General features: G+C 35.0%; 1 protein-coding gene across 52 annotated transcripts in view; it reads right to left on the bottom strand.

Moving 5' to 3' along the window:
* The window catches only part of picalma (phosphatidylinositol binding clathrin assembly protein a), an 89260-nt gene that overhangs the window by 17856 nt on the left and 57927 nt on the right, over positions 1 to 13477 (bottom strand). For 12 of the 52 annotated variants that reach the window (XM_087269084.1, XM_087269104.1, XM_087269094.1 and 9 more), the window contains 4 exon segments: positions 5533 to 5640; positions 2551 to 2646; positions 1746 to 1776; positions 1537 to 1636 (listed from right to left, as the gene is read on the bottom strand). In XM_087269084.1, coding sequence (XP_087125210.1) covers positions 1537 to 1636; positions 1746 to 1776; positions 2551 to 2646; positions 5533 to 5640 — 335 coding nt within the window. 52 annotated transcript variants of the gene reach the window in all.

Genomic DNA, 13477 nt, shown 5'->3' with positions numbered 1-13477 from the left:
TAAATGAAATTCCTTTCTCTGTTAACCCCTGTGCACTGTTCAAGTTTACTACCCTTTTGTTATGTTGGAGATGAAAACATCCACTGAATTAAACCGCTGTAAAAATGCATAAAACATTCTTTAATCTTTTTTTTTTTTTTTTGCATAAATCTGTTAAACTAAGTTTTTTGCACATGCCAATCTAAAGGATTAATGCTGCCAACTGGTTATCAACAGTAAAAATGAAAAATTTTACCTCTTCCCAACAGGGAAAACCACCAACAATAAAAAATGCATAATTATATGATGTCATGGCTTTGCACCCAAAAAATGGTTGTAGTGGAAGGCAAAAACAGCTACGAACAATAAATAAGGAAGGAAAAAATGAAGATCAATCAAAAACAATGCATCAAAGCCAAGGTTGTTTCACATGTCCAAGACAAGTAAAAGGTAAACAAAAAAATCCAGTCCACAGTTACTTTTTATATTGAAAATATGTCATTCTGTGTGTTTTTTTGCACCAAATCAGTGACATCATATATAAATTTGCCAGTTAAAGAGGTTAAATCCTGTAATTATCTAAGCAATTTATAGTTTTGATCAGGACTGGGGATTAACAGATTTTTGCAGAAATTATAAGAATTCTTTTTTTTTTTTTTACAGCAGTTTAATTTAGTGGATGTTTTCATCCTGAACATAACAAAAGGTTAGTCAATTTGCCCGGAGTGTTTCGTTGAGTTTTTAAAAAATAACTTCAAAGCATTTTCCCAAAATATGTGTCAAAATAAAATCTGTCATCGAAAATCATTGTTAACTCAAACACAGAAAAAGTTCTGGCCAAATTAAAACTCAAAATCACCCTAGAGTGGACAAAAAACATCCCCAACAGCACATAAGGGTGAAACATCATTTGGGAAACATTTGAAAAATAAATCCACAGGGCTAAATCTGATATATAAAACTAAAAGTTATAGAGAAACCTATTTGTAAGAGAAATGTAACTGTAAATACACAGATAAATTTGATATAAAATCAAGTATATAGATTTGAACTAAGAAACTGCTTAAGTTTGGTGTAATGTGCGTATATTGATCGCCACACTTGCTGAGATGTTCACAGTTAATGATAAATGCAAATAAAGAAGGAAATGAATCAATGAGTCAAAGTTCCAATGACATGATAGTAAAGCAGATTAGGCAAATGTTTGCAGAGATAGGCGAGTAAAACAGTAAACTTCCTTCTCCACTGACAATCAGACACCTACAAAACAAATGTTTGCATTTTGCTATCCATTCTGTTTCTGTACGTCATCCAACCACAGAATGATATTTTGGCCAGATGAAGGTTTTTATTTTTATTTTTACTAATGTACAGCCTTTTAGTTTTAAGAAATATTTGCCTATGTAGACAGCATATAGTGAGGCAGTTCACTTGTGTCTGGAACAGAGCCTGTGTTTGAGAATCTCCAGCTTTTGTTCATCTACTGGTTTATGACAGCTGTTTCTAGCACAAGTTTGGTTTGTCCGAGTCAGTGAAAGCACACATTGTTGGCCTCACCATGGTGGCAGGATTCCATGTAGTGGTAGGAGCAGTCTTTGGTTGCCAGTTCATTCCTCCTGTTAACTTCTTCTCTCCAGGTTGACTCCAGTGGATGTCACTGAGGAGGAATAGAAGAAACAATAATAAGTTAGATTATTATTTTAGAATTAGATTATTATTTTAGAATACAAAGAATTAGGATTGAGATGAGCAGCAAATATTCATACTTTTTTGCTGTTCCGTTTCCAATACCGAGATCTGGAAGAAGCAGAAATCTGGTTAATATTACGCCTTCCATGGTGCTATTTTTCATGTTTACAAGCTCCTGAATCAATAAACGACACTAAAATCACTGTTCCTAATGATTAATTATAGAATTCAGAGTACAATGTGTGTGGAGACTGATAAGATATATTTTTTTTAATTCCATGTTTGCTGGTCTTTTTTTTTTTTTGTAAGGACACAAAATTTAAAATCATAAATCCGAAAGTACAACGCCTGGAAATGCCAAAAACTGCACTTTTTTGGCAGAGGAAGTTAAAATTCCTGTTGGGTTTGAGATTTCGCTTTCTTCTTTCTTGTGGGTATTGGCATGTTTGATGTGTGTGCCAATTTTCGTACGCGTGTGTGAAACTGAGCTTGGGGGCCACTCCGTCAAATGTGCATAGGTGGCACTGTCGAGCAATTTTGCCACACCCACTTCTGAAACCTAAACAAAATTTTGCCACTTCTGGCACAAGTTTCGTGAGTTTGAGCATGTTTAGACCCTCAAAAATTAACTCTAGATAATAATACTACTACTACTACTAATAATAATAATAACTGAAAGCAAATCCAATAGGGCCTATGCACTGTTCTTGATCCCTTGATATTAACAAAAATCTTCTGTAAATTTTAAACAAAATTTCTTCTTAGTAATACTAAAATAATGCTGTTGACATATAGTGTATACTTCGGTTTAAGTCTAATTAATCATGAACCTAAGTAATAAAGTTAATCTATTGTTTGCTGTAACAAAAACATGACACTCACTGCCCACTAGGTTGGCCAGTGAAGAATCCAAGTCATCGGAGACCAGTTTGCCAGAGAGTTGGGCACTGGGCGTCAGACCCTGGTTAGGAGAGGTCACTGTGGGTTTCAGGATGCCACCTAAAATATCATCTTAAACAAACACAGGACAGGGAATGGGAGAGGGACAAAAGACGAGGACAACAAATACAAACACAAAAAGCGCAGTTAGGTCTGGGTGGAGCGCGAGGTGGCCGCCCTCACAGCAAATGTTGCAGGACTGAAAGTAAAAGAATGTGGGTAAAACCTTGTGAAGTCAACTCACCCAGACATGCAGTGCCATGCAAAGCCAGCGGGCCAAACAGATCAAACCACACAGTGAGAGGAGAGAAAGAGGACAGAATGAGGAACATCTTAAAACATCAGCTTGTGATCTTATCTTACATGAGGATCACTTTTTTAAAGAGCTGGTTCACCTCAAAATGAACAATCTGTCATCTATTACTCACTCTCATGTTGTTCTAAACCAATTTTGGCTTGGGTCATCATTGATTGTAATTATTATTCACATAAAAATGGTCAAAATGTTTGTAAAAAACATCAAGTGGTTTAATAAAAAAAAATAAAAAAAACACATTTTCTTTATATGACAAAGAGATTTGGAAAAATCATACCTCAAGGGTTCTTTCAAAAGATTAAACATGCCGTGTAAAATGCAACAATAAACCTCGTTGGTTTTAATGATTCACGCAAATATGTTTGAGTTAAGATGACTAAATTTACACTGTAAGCATTTTTTAATGATTAATGTTTGTGTGTGAAAGAGTGGTAAAAAGCAAGCACTTTTTTGCAGTAGACTTAAATGAAATCACTTCAATTCATTTTTTAAGGAGGGACTGAACATCTTTGAAGATAAAAAAAACATTTCTTTTGGGTTTATAATGGCATTTAAGATAAGTAAAGTCAATTCCATTGATGTATCATATTTACATGTAAAACAGTACGTCATTTTTTTTCTCAATTGGCAATGTGTCCTCCAGTAAAAACGTATCTTAGCTCAAATAAGACAAGATACAAGTAAATAAATGCTACATTTGTTGTTTAATAAGAAGCTTGTTAGATTGGGTCACTGCAGTGCAAGTATTAAAGTCTGCATGAACAAGAAGTTGCAGTTGTTTGTTTCAGTATGATGACGCAATTGTAATTGAAATGGAATATTGAGTAAGGGGTGGGGTTTTATTTTTGTGCTCCTCTCATCTTTCACTCTAAGCATTGGAGCAAAGATATAAAGGTTGGTGGCAAATAGGGTTGGGTATTGTTTGGGGTTATTTCAATACCGATGCTAAATTGATACTTTTAAAACAGTACCGGTGCCTGCACCGATACTTTTGAGCCACAAAATTATGGTAGATGACTCTAGAATAATCTTAATCATTCATTCATTAATTTTCTTGTCGGCTCAGTCCCTTTATTAACCCAGGGTCGCCCCAGTGGAATGAACTACCAACTTATTCAGCAAGTTTTTACGCAGCGGATGCCCTTCCAGCCGCAACCCATCTCTGGGAAACATCCACACACATTCACACACACACTACGGACAATTTAGCCTACCCAATTTACCTGTACCGCATGTCTTTGGACTGTGGGGGAAAGCGGAGCACCCGGAGGAAACCCACGCAAAGGCAGGGAGAACATGCAAACTCCACACAGAAACACCAACTGAGCCGAGGTTTGAACCAGCGACCTTCTTGCTGTGAGGCAACAGCACTACCTACTGCGCCACTGCCTTGCCCAGAATAATCTTATATTTGACAAAAACCACAATTGTTATCATTTTAATTGAATAATATAATTAAAGTTTAAAGTAAACACCAATTCATATTTTATCTATTTGAACTGCATTCATATATTTCTTTTGATAATTTGTTTTGTTAGCCTGAATTTAGGTTTTGCATTATTGCAATTACATTAGCTTACTGCTAAGCTGTGGGAAGGCTGTCATTAAAATAGTAGTAGTACATAGATCGATTAACGTCATTGCGTCACCAGGCTATCTACGTCTCCTCTGGAGTTTCATGTATAATTTCGTGTGTTTCTATTTTAACTTTAACTACAGTTCGACAGTTTCACTTTCATTCAGCAACATATTATTCATGTCCTGTGACAAACTGAGGTATTGGATGAGAATATGAAGTAAGGACTGGTGGAAGAGTGTTGTTTTAATGGAATTTGATAACGCACGCCGAATGGAAAGAAAAAATCTCAGCATTTCATGAGATTCTGTGTGTCTGTGGTACTTTAAGGTCATAAAAAATATATATAAATAAATAAATAAAAATATTGCTGTTTACATGGTAGACCCTTAACCAAAGTATTGTCTTAATCATATTAAAATTAGAGTATCGGTCTCCATATAAACGTAGTCAGTGTAAGTGCCAGATGATGTCGCAAGCTGTCAAAGACATGGCCTCAAATATTGGCTCGGGGTTTCGGTACCCAACTCTAGTGGCTAAGCATATTTTGCCCAAGCTGTCAAACTGACATATTCAGAGAAGGACTACCAATCCAGAGTGGAAATTATTGGCTAGATTTGAATAAAGATTTAAATCGTATGTATTAATTGTTCACTCGAAGACTAACAATGTGCAAAAAAAAAAACAATGTAATTTTTTTTTCATTTCATGCAGACTCCATGATTTGTTGGTAAAGCAAGCTCCAATCATGCAATAGTGAGAACATTGACCAAAAGAGATTAAGTGTTTAAACACTGTGATCCCTTTTCTTACCACAATACCACAGCAAACGTCTATGAAAATGCATAAAATAACCCTTTTACATATAAAATACATTTTCACATGCTAGTTCGGCTCTGTTAGCTAAAGTGTATGCCATGATTGACTTCATTAAGGCCCTGAAAACACACTTTCCTTCAGCACTGAGATGGATGTGAAGCATCATGTGAAAAGCAGTGAGTGGAATTAGCAACTAGGTTAACTTGTTTCTTACCAGCAGAGTCTGTGCTGTTGGCGACCGACTTATTGCCGAACACGGAGTCAAAGTCGACATTAAGGCCTGTGGAACTGGGAGGCTGAGCGGCGGGAGGTGCAGAGAACCCTGTGTTAGAGAAAACAAGGTCAGAGCTAGAAAAAAAAAAAAAAACACACACCACAGGCTGCTCCACCTACACACGGCTGAGTGCTGGAGAGATCAACACGTTTCAAAGGGTGCTTAATGTTTTCCTCTGGTTCATGTAATTGTCATTAATTCAAATGGATCAACTCTGTTGTAGTTGACAGGCTTCCAGAAACGTCAGCTGTTTGACTGGGTCGCCCACAGCAACTTATTAGTAAAGGTGTTTCCACATGTTCAAAAGCAAACTATAATCATGTCAGCTCTTTCTCTTTTTCAATATACCTGTAAAGGTTTCACCTAGTATCATCCTCCTAGAGCTTAAAAATTTGTATGAAGATGGGATTTTACATTCTTTTGAGCTTTTATGTACAAAAAAATATATGGTTATGGTTACTAAAAAACATTTCTTTAAATGCACTTAATTGAAGAGTTACATCAAATATAACCTCATTATCACAATTAACTATCCAAACTTTTGAAGGAAGAGGTCGTGTTTCTGTGTTTTACAATTTTATGGTCACACATAGTACTGAATTATTGGATAAATTAAATGAAAACAGATTTGCAAGAAGACAGATGAAACAGACTGGAATTATTTTTGCTTGAAAGCTCAAACAAACACGAACAATAAACACCCGGTTTAAACTACTTTCATACAAATGGTTAATGAAAAAGCCCTGTTAAGCTTCATCATATGTCTGCTAATGTTCCAGGTGTGTGCTCTAAATATTTGGATGATAAAGGTTATAAATCACTGGCTTTGGCAATGTGCTAAAATAAAAAGTTTTGGAAAGAGATAACTGAATGTCAGACATGTTTAATATTAAAATCCTTTAAATGCCCTGTATTCTTGGTTTGTATCTTTTAGAACTTAAAATTGGAAAGACATTTTGGATTTTGCTTTTCTTCAAGCTAGAAGGTCTATTGCATTTTACTAGAAACATATGGATGCTCCATTCATAGTATTGTGGAAAAAACAGATATTGAAATGTACTGGACTGAAGAGACCTTGTATCAAAGGTAAACAGAAGGAACCATATATAAATCTTATGCAAAGTGTGTTTGTAAGTATTATTAATTTTATATACTTATTATTAAGTCATTTGAATATGTATGTGTGTGTGTGTATGTATGTGTACAGTGCATCTGGAAAGCATTCATAGCGCTTCACTTTTTCCACAGTTTTTTGAGTTACAGCCTCATTCCAAAATGGATTAAATTAATTGATTTCCTCAAAATTCTACACACAATACCACATAATGACAATGTGAAAAAAGACTTGTTGAAATTGTTGCAAATTTATTAAAAATAAAAAGCCTGAGAAATCACACATACAGAAGTACTCACAGCCTTTGAAGTGATGCTCTAAATTGAGCTCAGGTCTGTTTCCACGGATCATTCTTGAGATGTTTCAGCGGCTTAATTGGAGTTTACCTGTGGTAAATTCAGTTGATTGGACATGATTTGAAAAGGCATACACCTGTCTTTATAAGGTCCCAGGGTTGACTGTACATGTTAAAGCACAAACCAAGCATGAAGACAAAGGAATTGCCTGTAGACCTCAGAGGCAGGATTGGCTGTACACCGTTGCTTCCCATCCAACCTGATAGAGATGAGAGGTACTGCAAAGAGCAATGGGCAAAAATTCCCAAAGACAGGTGTGCCAAGTTTGTGGCATCATTTTCAAAAAGACTTGAGGCTGTAATTGCTGCCAAAGGTGCATCAACAGAATATTGAGCAAAGGCTGTGAATACTTATGTACATGTGATTTTTCAGGCTTTTTATTTTTAATAAATTTGCAACAATTTCAAAATTTCATTATGAGCTATTGTGTGTAGAATTGAGGAAATAAATGAGTTTAATCCATTTTGGAATAGGACTGTAACAGAAAATGCGAAAAAAATAAATAAATTTAAACATAGCTACTTTCATAAGAAACAAATTCACAGAGAATGTTCATGTTAACAGTACATTGAAACATCTGTTTATATTTTCCAAAACCGCAATCTGTATATGAGGGAAATAAACAAGTTATGGATGTAATCAAAAAATAATAATAATAATAATAATGCGAGTTTACAGTAGACAACATACTTTGTAGACTACATAATTTGTATCTCCACACATCCAATTTGTTTTCATGGCAAGGTTAAATTTGCATGGAATTGTTCAAATAGAGATTAATTGCAATGGTCTACATGTTCCTATAATTGATTAGGCTAAATTAAAGTAACCTCATGTCTGCTGAATACCTGAAAAGACATCAAACCTGTTGCTGCCAGCTCAACAAAAGCAAAGAAAGTACAAGATAGCGGAAGAACACAGAAAGAAAGAGGGATGGGCCGAAGGAACGCCACTCACCTCCAAATAGTCCAGCTACAGTGGAGGGCTCAGAGTGGAAGATAGGAGTGTTAGGATACGCGGTCGGAGAGCAGAACGAGTCTGACAGACCCAGAAGGAAAGCACAGGACAGACAGAAATGCAGAAGTTAGTGAAGTGAGACAGGAATATACAGTTAAAACAAAATACAACAATGGCAGAATGTTTTAGGCCTGACAACTAAAGTCAAGAAAGTGGAATTAAAACAACACAGGTAAAGGAATAAAGTGGGGTAAACAGCACTCAGAAGGGAACCACGGGGAAAGGCCACTATGATTCCTGAAGTGAGAAAACATACATCACGCTGTACCTGAGAGGAAGCAGCCCATCCCAACAGGGGGCTCGACAGGGGACGCAACAGAAGAGCTTGAATCAATAAAGGGATTGTAATTATCTGGAGAACCAAGAAATGAAATTGGCATCTGGGGTTTATTTTTTAAAATCTTAATGCTCTAAAGATGTGGGAAATGCAAAAAGAGGGAAATGGAAAACCATGGTAGGTCATAAGCACAAGACAGCAACGTTTTGAGTAAGGTGGTCTAGAGATCATAGAAGAAAGCCTCAGAAAAATCATGTGTAAAAAAAAAAAAAAAAAAAAAAAAAAAAGTAATCGGGACAGTTACAGTAATAGATGCTCAACCTGATGTTGTTGCTGTATTTATTTATTTCTTTTCTACCCCAAAACAAGAAAATGTGTTAAAGGCTGCATTTACACTGGTTCAAGTGACCCAAATAAGATTTTTTTCTCCCATGTGGCAGAGATCAGATTCGGCCTATGTACAGTACATGTAAGCAGGGAATAAAAAAAAAATTACATGGATTTTAATTTACTCAAATCAGATTCAGGCCTTGTTTCATATGTGGAAATTTAGCCTATCCGATATAAATCAGATCAGTGTCCTCGTGTCTGCAGTGTAAAGCTGCCTTTTCACTGCATACAACATTTGGAGACGACTGTCAGAATATGGCCGCTAGTGGCAGTCGCACAGATTTTTCAGTTTTGTCATGCACCATAGAGGAGAGAAGCAGTGTCCGAATGAATACTAGAAACTCATAAACCGGTAAAAATTTTGGAGAGAATGTGGAGACGACTTAAAAAAAAATTATTACTCATTTTTGAATATATATATATATATATATATATATATATATATATATATATGTATATATATATATATATATATATATATATATATATATATATATATATATATATATATATATATATATTATTGTTTTTTTTTTATATTGACTTTTTTCAAAAATAATGGGAAAAAATAGTATTTCTAATCTCGCGCGCACAGATCTGCTTAGACAACACTGGAATATATCACATCCGGTAAGCCGATCGCATACGGTCTAGTCACAGAAGTTCAAATATTTAAACGTATCCGATGATCGGAACTCCACGCAGCTCCCGTACTACTCTCCATTGGATATTCACCCATCAATGCAAGTCGCGCGACATCAAAAACCTTATCGAATGACGTAAACTCTGACGCTTTTGTTTCGAAACAGACATCAGCAGAGTCCCAAACATTTCACATACTAGAACAAAAAAATCCTTTATATTGTCATATACCACAAGTAAAGTTATTCAATAATGTTAGCGAGTGAGCGAGAGAAAGAAACAGAAAGCACATCATCCGTCATGTAAACAATTTACAAAACTGTTGCATACATTATGTGCATAAATCACGCCATTGACATCACATTAATATACCTACTGGTTTTAAAAAAAAAAAAAAAAGCCTAGATTAAAAGAAGATGGCCAAATAAGAACTTTTGTCATAAACGATAGTAAAACATGTAAAGAAGAATTTAAAAAAATAAAACCCCTGCTGTGAACAGATTAAATAGAGGAATGGAGAAAAGGGGTCTTGTCATTGTGTGAAGTGTAAATGCAGACAATCGGATACGGGTAACTTTTAAAAGATGTAAGAAAAAAAAAAATCGTAGAATGCAAAAAAGTAATAAAAAATAAATAAATAAATAAATAAGAGTATAGTCATAAAATCTGAATTGACCATGGAGAAGGCGATGCAGTGGCGCAGTAGGTAGTGCTGTCGCCTCACAGCAAAAAGGATGCAGAGTCGGTGGTTCGATCCTCGGCTCAGTTGGAATTTCTGTGTGGAGTTTGCATGTTCTCCCTTCGTTCACGTGGGTTACCTCCGGGTGCTCCGGTTTCGCCCACAGTCCAAAGACATGCGGTACAGGTGAATTGGGTAGGCTAAATTGGCCGTCGTGTATGAGTGTGTGTGGATGTTTCCCAGAGATGGGTTGCGGCTGGAATAGATGGGTTGCGTAAAAATGTGCTGGATAAGTTGGCGGTTCATTCCGCTGTGGCGACCCCGGATTAATAAAGGGACGAAGAAGACAAGAAAATGAATGTATTAATAAATGACCATGGAAATCTACAGAGTAAATGCAGCCAAAAACATAATAATAATCTTGTTTGCAATTATTAATGTATTAATAATGTAAGTTGCAATTAGTAATGGCATTGAATAGTAACTGATACCACATTTTTGGACCAAAATCTGTTTTTATTTTGTTTGTTTTATTATAGTTATTTAGTTTTTAAAATTAAATTTGTACTTTTACTTTCCCTTGAGCACATTTTAGTGCTGTATTGGTACTTTTACTCCACTACTTTCCTTCAAATTTCAGTCACCAAATTATTTTTTCATTTACAGGGATTAGAAAAAAAAAATCCAATGATTCCTGTCCAATCAAATCGCACATAGAAAGTGAACCGCATCATACTGAACTACCTAAAGACTTGCAGCAAACTGTTTGGAAGCATTAAAAGTGTCCAAGAAGATACTTTACACACAATGACTCAGAGACTGTTTATACTGAATGTGACTAATGAGATGTTTACTGTATGATTAATGAAATGGCCTTAAACAATAACTAAATGCACTACAGAATATTGTTCACACACACACACACACACACACAAATTACATGTAAACGGATCAACCTTTCCCACGGCAATACTCCCTACTCTTGAGTAGTGGTTACTTTTTAAGTAATATTTACAACAGATACTTTAACTCTACTTGTACTACATTTTGGGCAAGTAATGGTACTTTCAGTTATATCTCCAGATCTGTGGTTAAAAGACAATTAGAATGACATGAGATGAAACTGATAACTTGTTGCAACAAACACAACAACTAAATTTACCTAAGCGAAGACGCTACATTTTTAATCATCTTGATTTCTCACAACTTGCACACCTTTTCTGGTAGTTTCGGAAGTCTAGACTCCTATAGTCTTGAACTGCCTGACTGACAGTCAAGGTCAGAATTTGTATTAAATAATGGATTACACTTCAAAATGTTTTATTTAATTATTTATTTATTTATTTTTAGCAAACCCTATTTTATACTCCTACAACACAAACTATATGGCATGTTTCACATAATTCGTACATTTTTTTTGGTCACTATTCACTGCCAGTATATAGAGATAAAAGGGAGCAGATTTTGTCCTCCAGAGGGCATACAGCATCAGAACAACACCAGGGTCATTAATTATTATTAATATTAATTTTGGGGTGATCTAACCCATTAAGTGTGGGCAAAAAGGACCACCAAACTCAAACAGGGGGTATGTATATAAGGTGTTTATATCTTATGGAGTACATTTGATTGAAGCCTTTCTCACTCTTGATCACACTCATGTATTCCTACCAGCATTACTAGAACACAGAAGCCATGTCACCATATTACAGCTGCACAAACACAAACACGCAACAAAGCATCTGTCCATCACTCTCTATCTAATGTGTTATTGTTCTCTCTGAGAACATAATAAATAAAGTCCCAAGCCGAGAACAAACTCACAGAAGCGAGACCTCCTTTATTGTTTTTATACGATTACAGTTAAGCACACAAACACTGGCTGAGCTTCAAAACCTAGGTTGTGTTCAAAATACTACCATACTTCTCTTACCATTTAATATGTAAATTATACATATAAATTATACTTATTTATATTACCTGCATTTGCTAAAAACAACAAGAAATAGCAATGACAAAATTGTTTTAATCTAAACACAAATTAGATTGTTCTTGACGAACTAAAGTTAGATAACTTAGTTTATTATTGTTTGCTTGATTATGTTTGAATTCATTAACATTACTGTTTTTTTTTGCATAAATTTATTTTTTATTCTCTTTCTTTGTATTAATAGTCCGAACAACAGAAGTTAAACAAATACTTGCAGTAATGATAAAGAAGTTATAATCAAACAATTGATGAACAAACTAAAGATAAAACTTACTTGTTCCTGCGGACTAACTGAATTTATTAGCTTTGAGTTTCAGCAAAATGTAAACAGTTTTTTAATAAATAGTTATTTTTTCCATGTCAAATAATAATATTGTCATTTAGAGCATTTTTAAATGACATTTATCTATTTTTATTTAGTGTAGCAGCATAGCAATATTTCAGCTGAAAAGGCGACACATTTCCCACTGCCAATCATTTCACTTTTTTGTACAATATAGAAAGTAACAAAGCTCCATGTAAAAAGTTAAATAAAGTAAACAATAACGATAAAAATAAGAAAGTAAACAATATTAATAACAACATTTACACAATTCGAGGACTGTGTGGGTTAATACTGAATGGTTAAGGATAGAGTAATATCCTGTTGATTAACTGCATTCCTGAATTGGGCTCACACATACTGTATACTCTGAGAAAAAACGCCCAAGAAGTAGTCAGAGCACAGTCTCATGCTGAACGCGGTCAACCAATTACAACAGATTGGGTCATCAGACCAAACAGCGCAGATTAGCATCACGCTAAAAAGGGGTTTGGGAACAAATGAATCGCTGCACAAATCATATAGGAGTCGCTTGGATAATTAGGTAAAAAATGAATGCATATTGCGAGAATTAAAGTGCTTTATGACCTTGTATGCCAATCAGCCTGTTGTTAGAGACCCCAAAAACCAAAACCTGACCTTTTATAATGCATAATAGGGGCTCTTTAAACCTGGAAGAAATGTCATTAGTAATTTAGAGTATAAAATAAAAACTAGCTAAGCTAACTATTCGTCACCTTAGAATTATAAGGTTCTATCTGCGTTCTGAATGATTTTGAGATATTGAGCTTCAAAGATTTTGCATTCTATATGGCAAACAACATGTGTGTAACAGATCTTTTTCATACATTAACATGACAGAGACCCTAAGGGTTCTCTAAATGTAAATTATCAAAGTTCTCTTACATTTGCAAATTGGAGTAAATAAACCACGGTAAATGCAGATAGAACCTTCTCATTCTGAAAAGTCATTTTCCGCTTGGAATTATAAGGTTCTATCTGTCAGATCATTCATTGAAGCATTACTTATCAAGAAATACAATAAAAAATATATAGTTTAGTGTTGTAACAACATGTTGATGCTTAAGAAAGTTAAAA

Source organism: Danio rerio, chromosome 10 (genome assembly GCF_052040795.2).
Source record: "Danio rerio strain M-AB ecotype USA chromosome 10, GRCz13ab, whole genome shotgun sequence".
In the NCBI taxonomy this organism is placed as follows: domain Eukaryota; kingdom Metazoa; phylum Chordata; class Actinopteri; order Cypriniformes; family Danionidae; genus Danio; species Danio rerio.
Note: the sequence above shows the minus strand (reverse complement) of the source record. Positions and strands in the feature narration are given on the sequence as shown.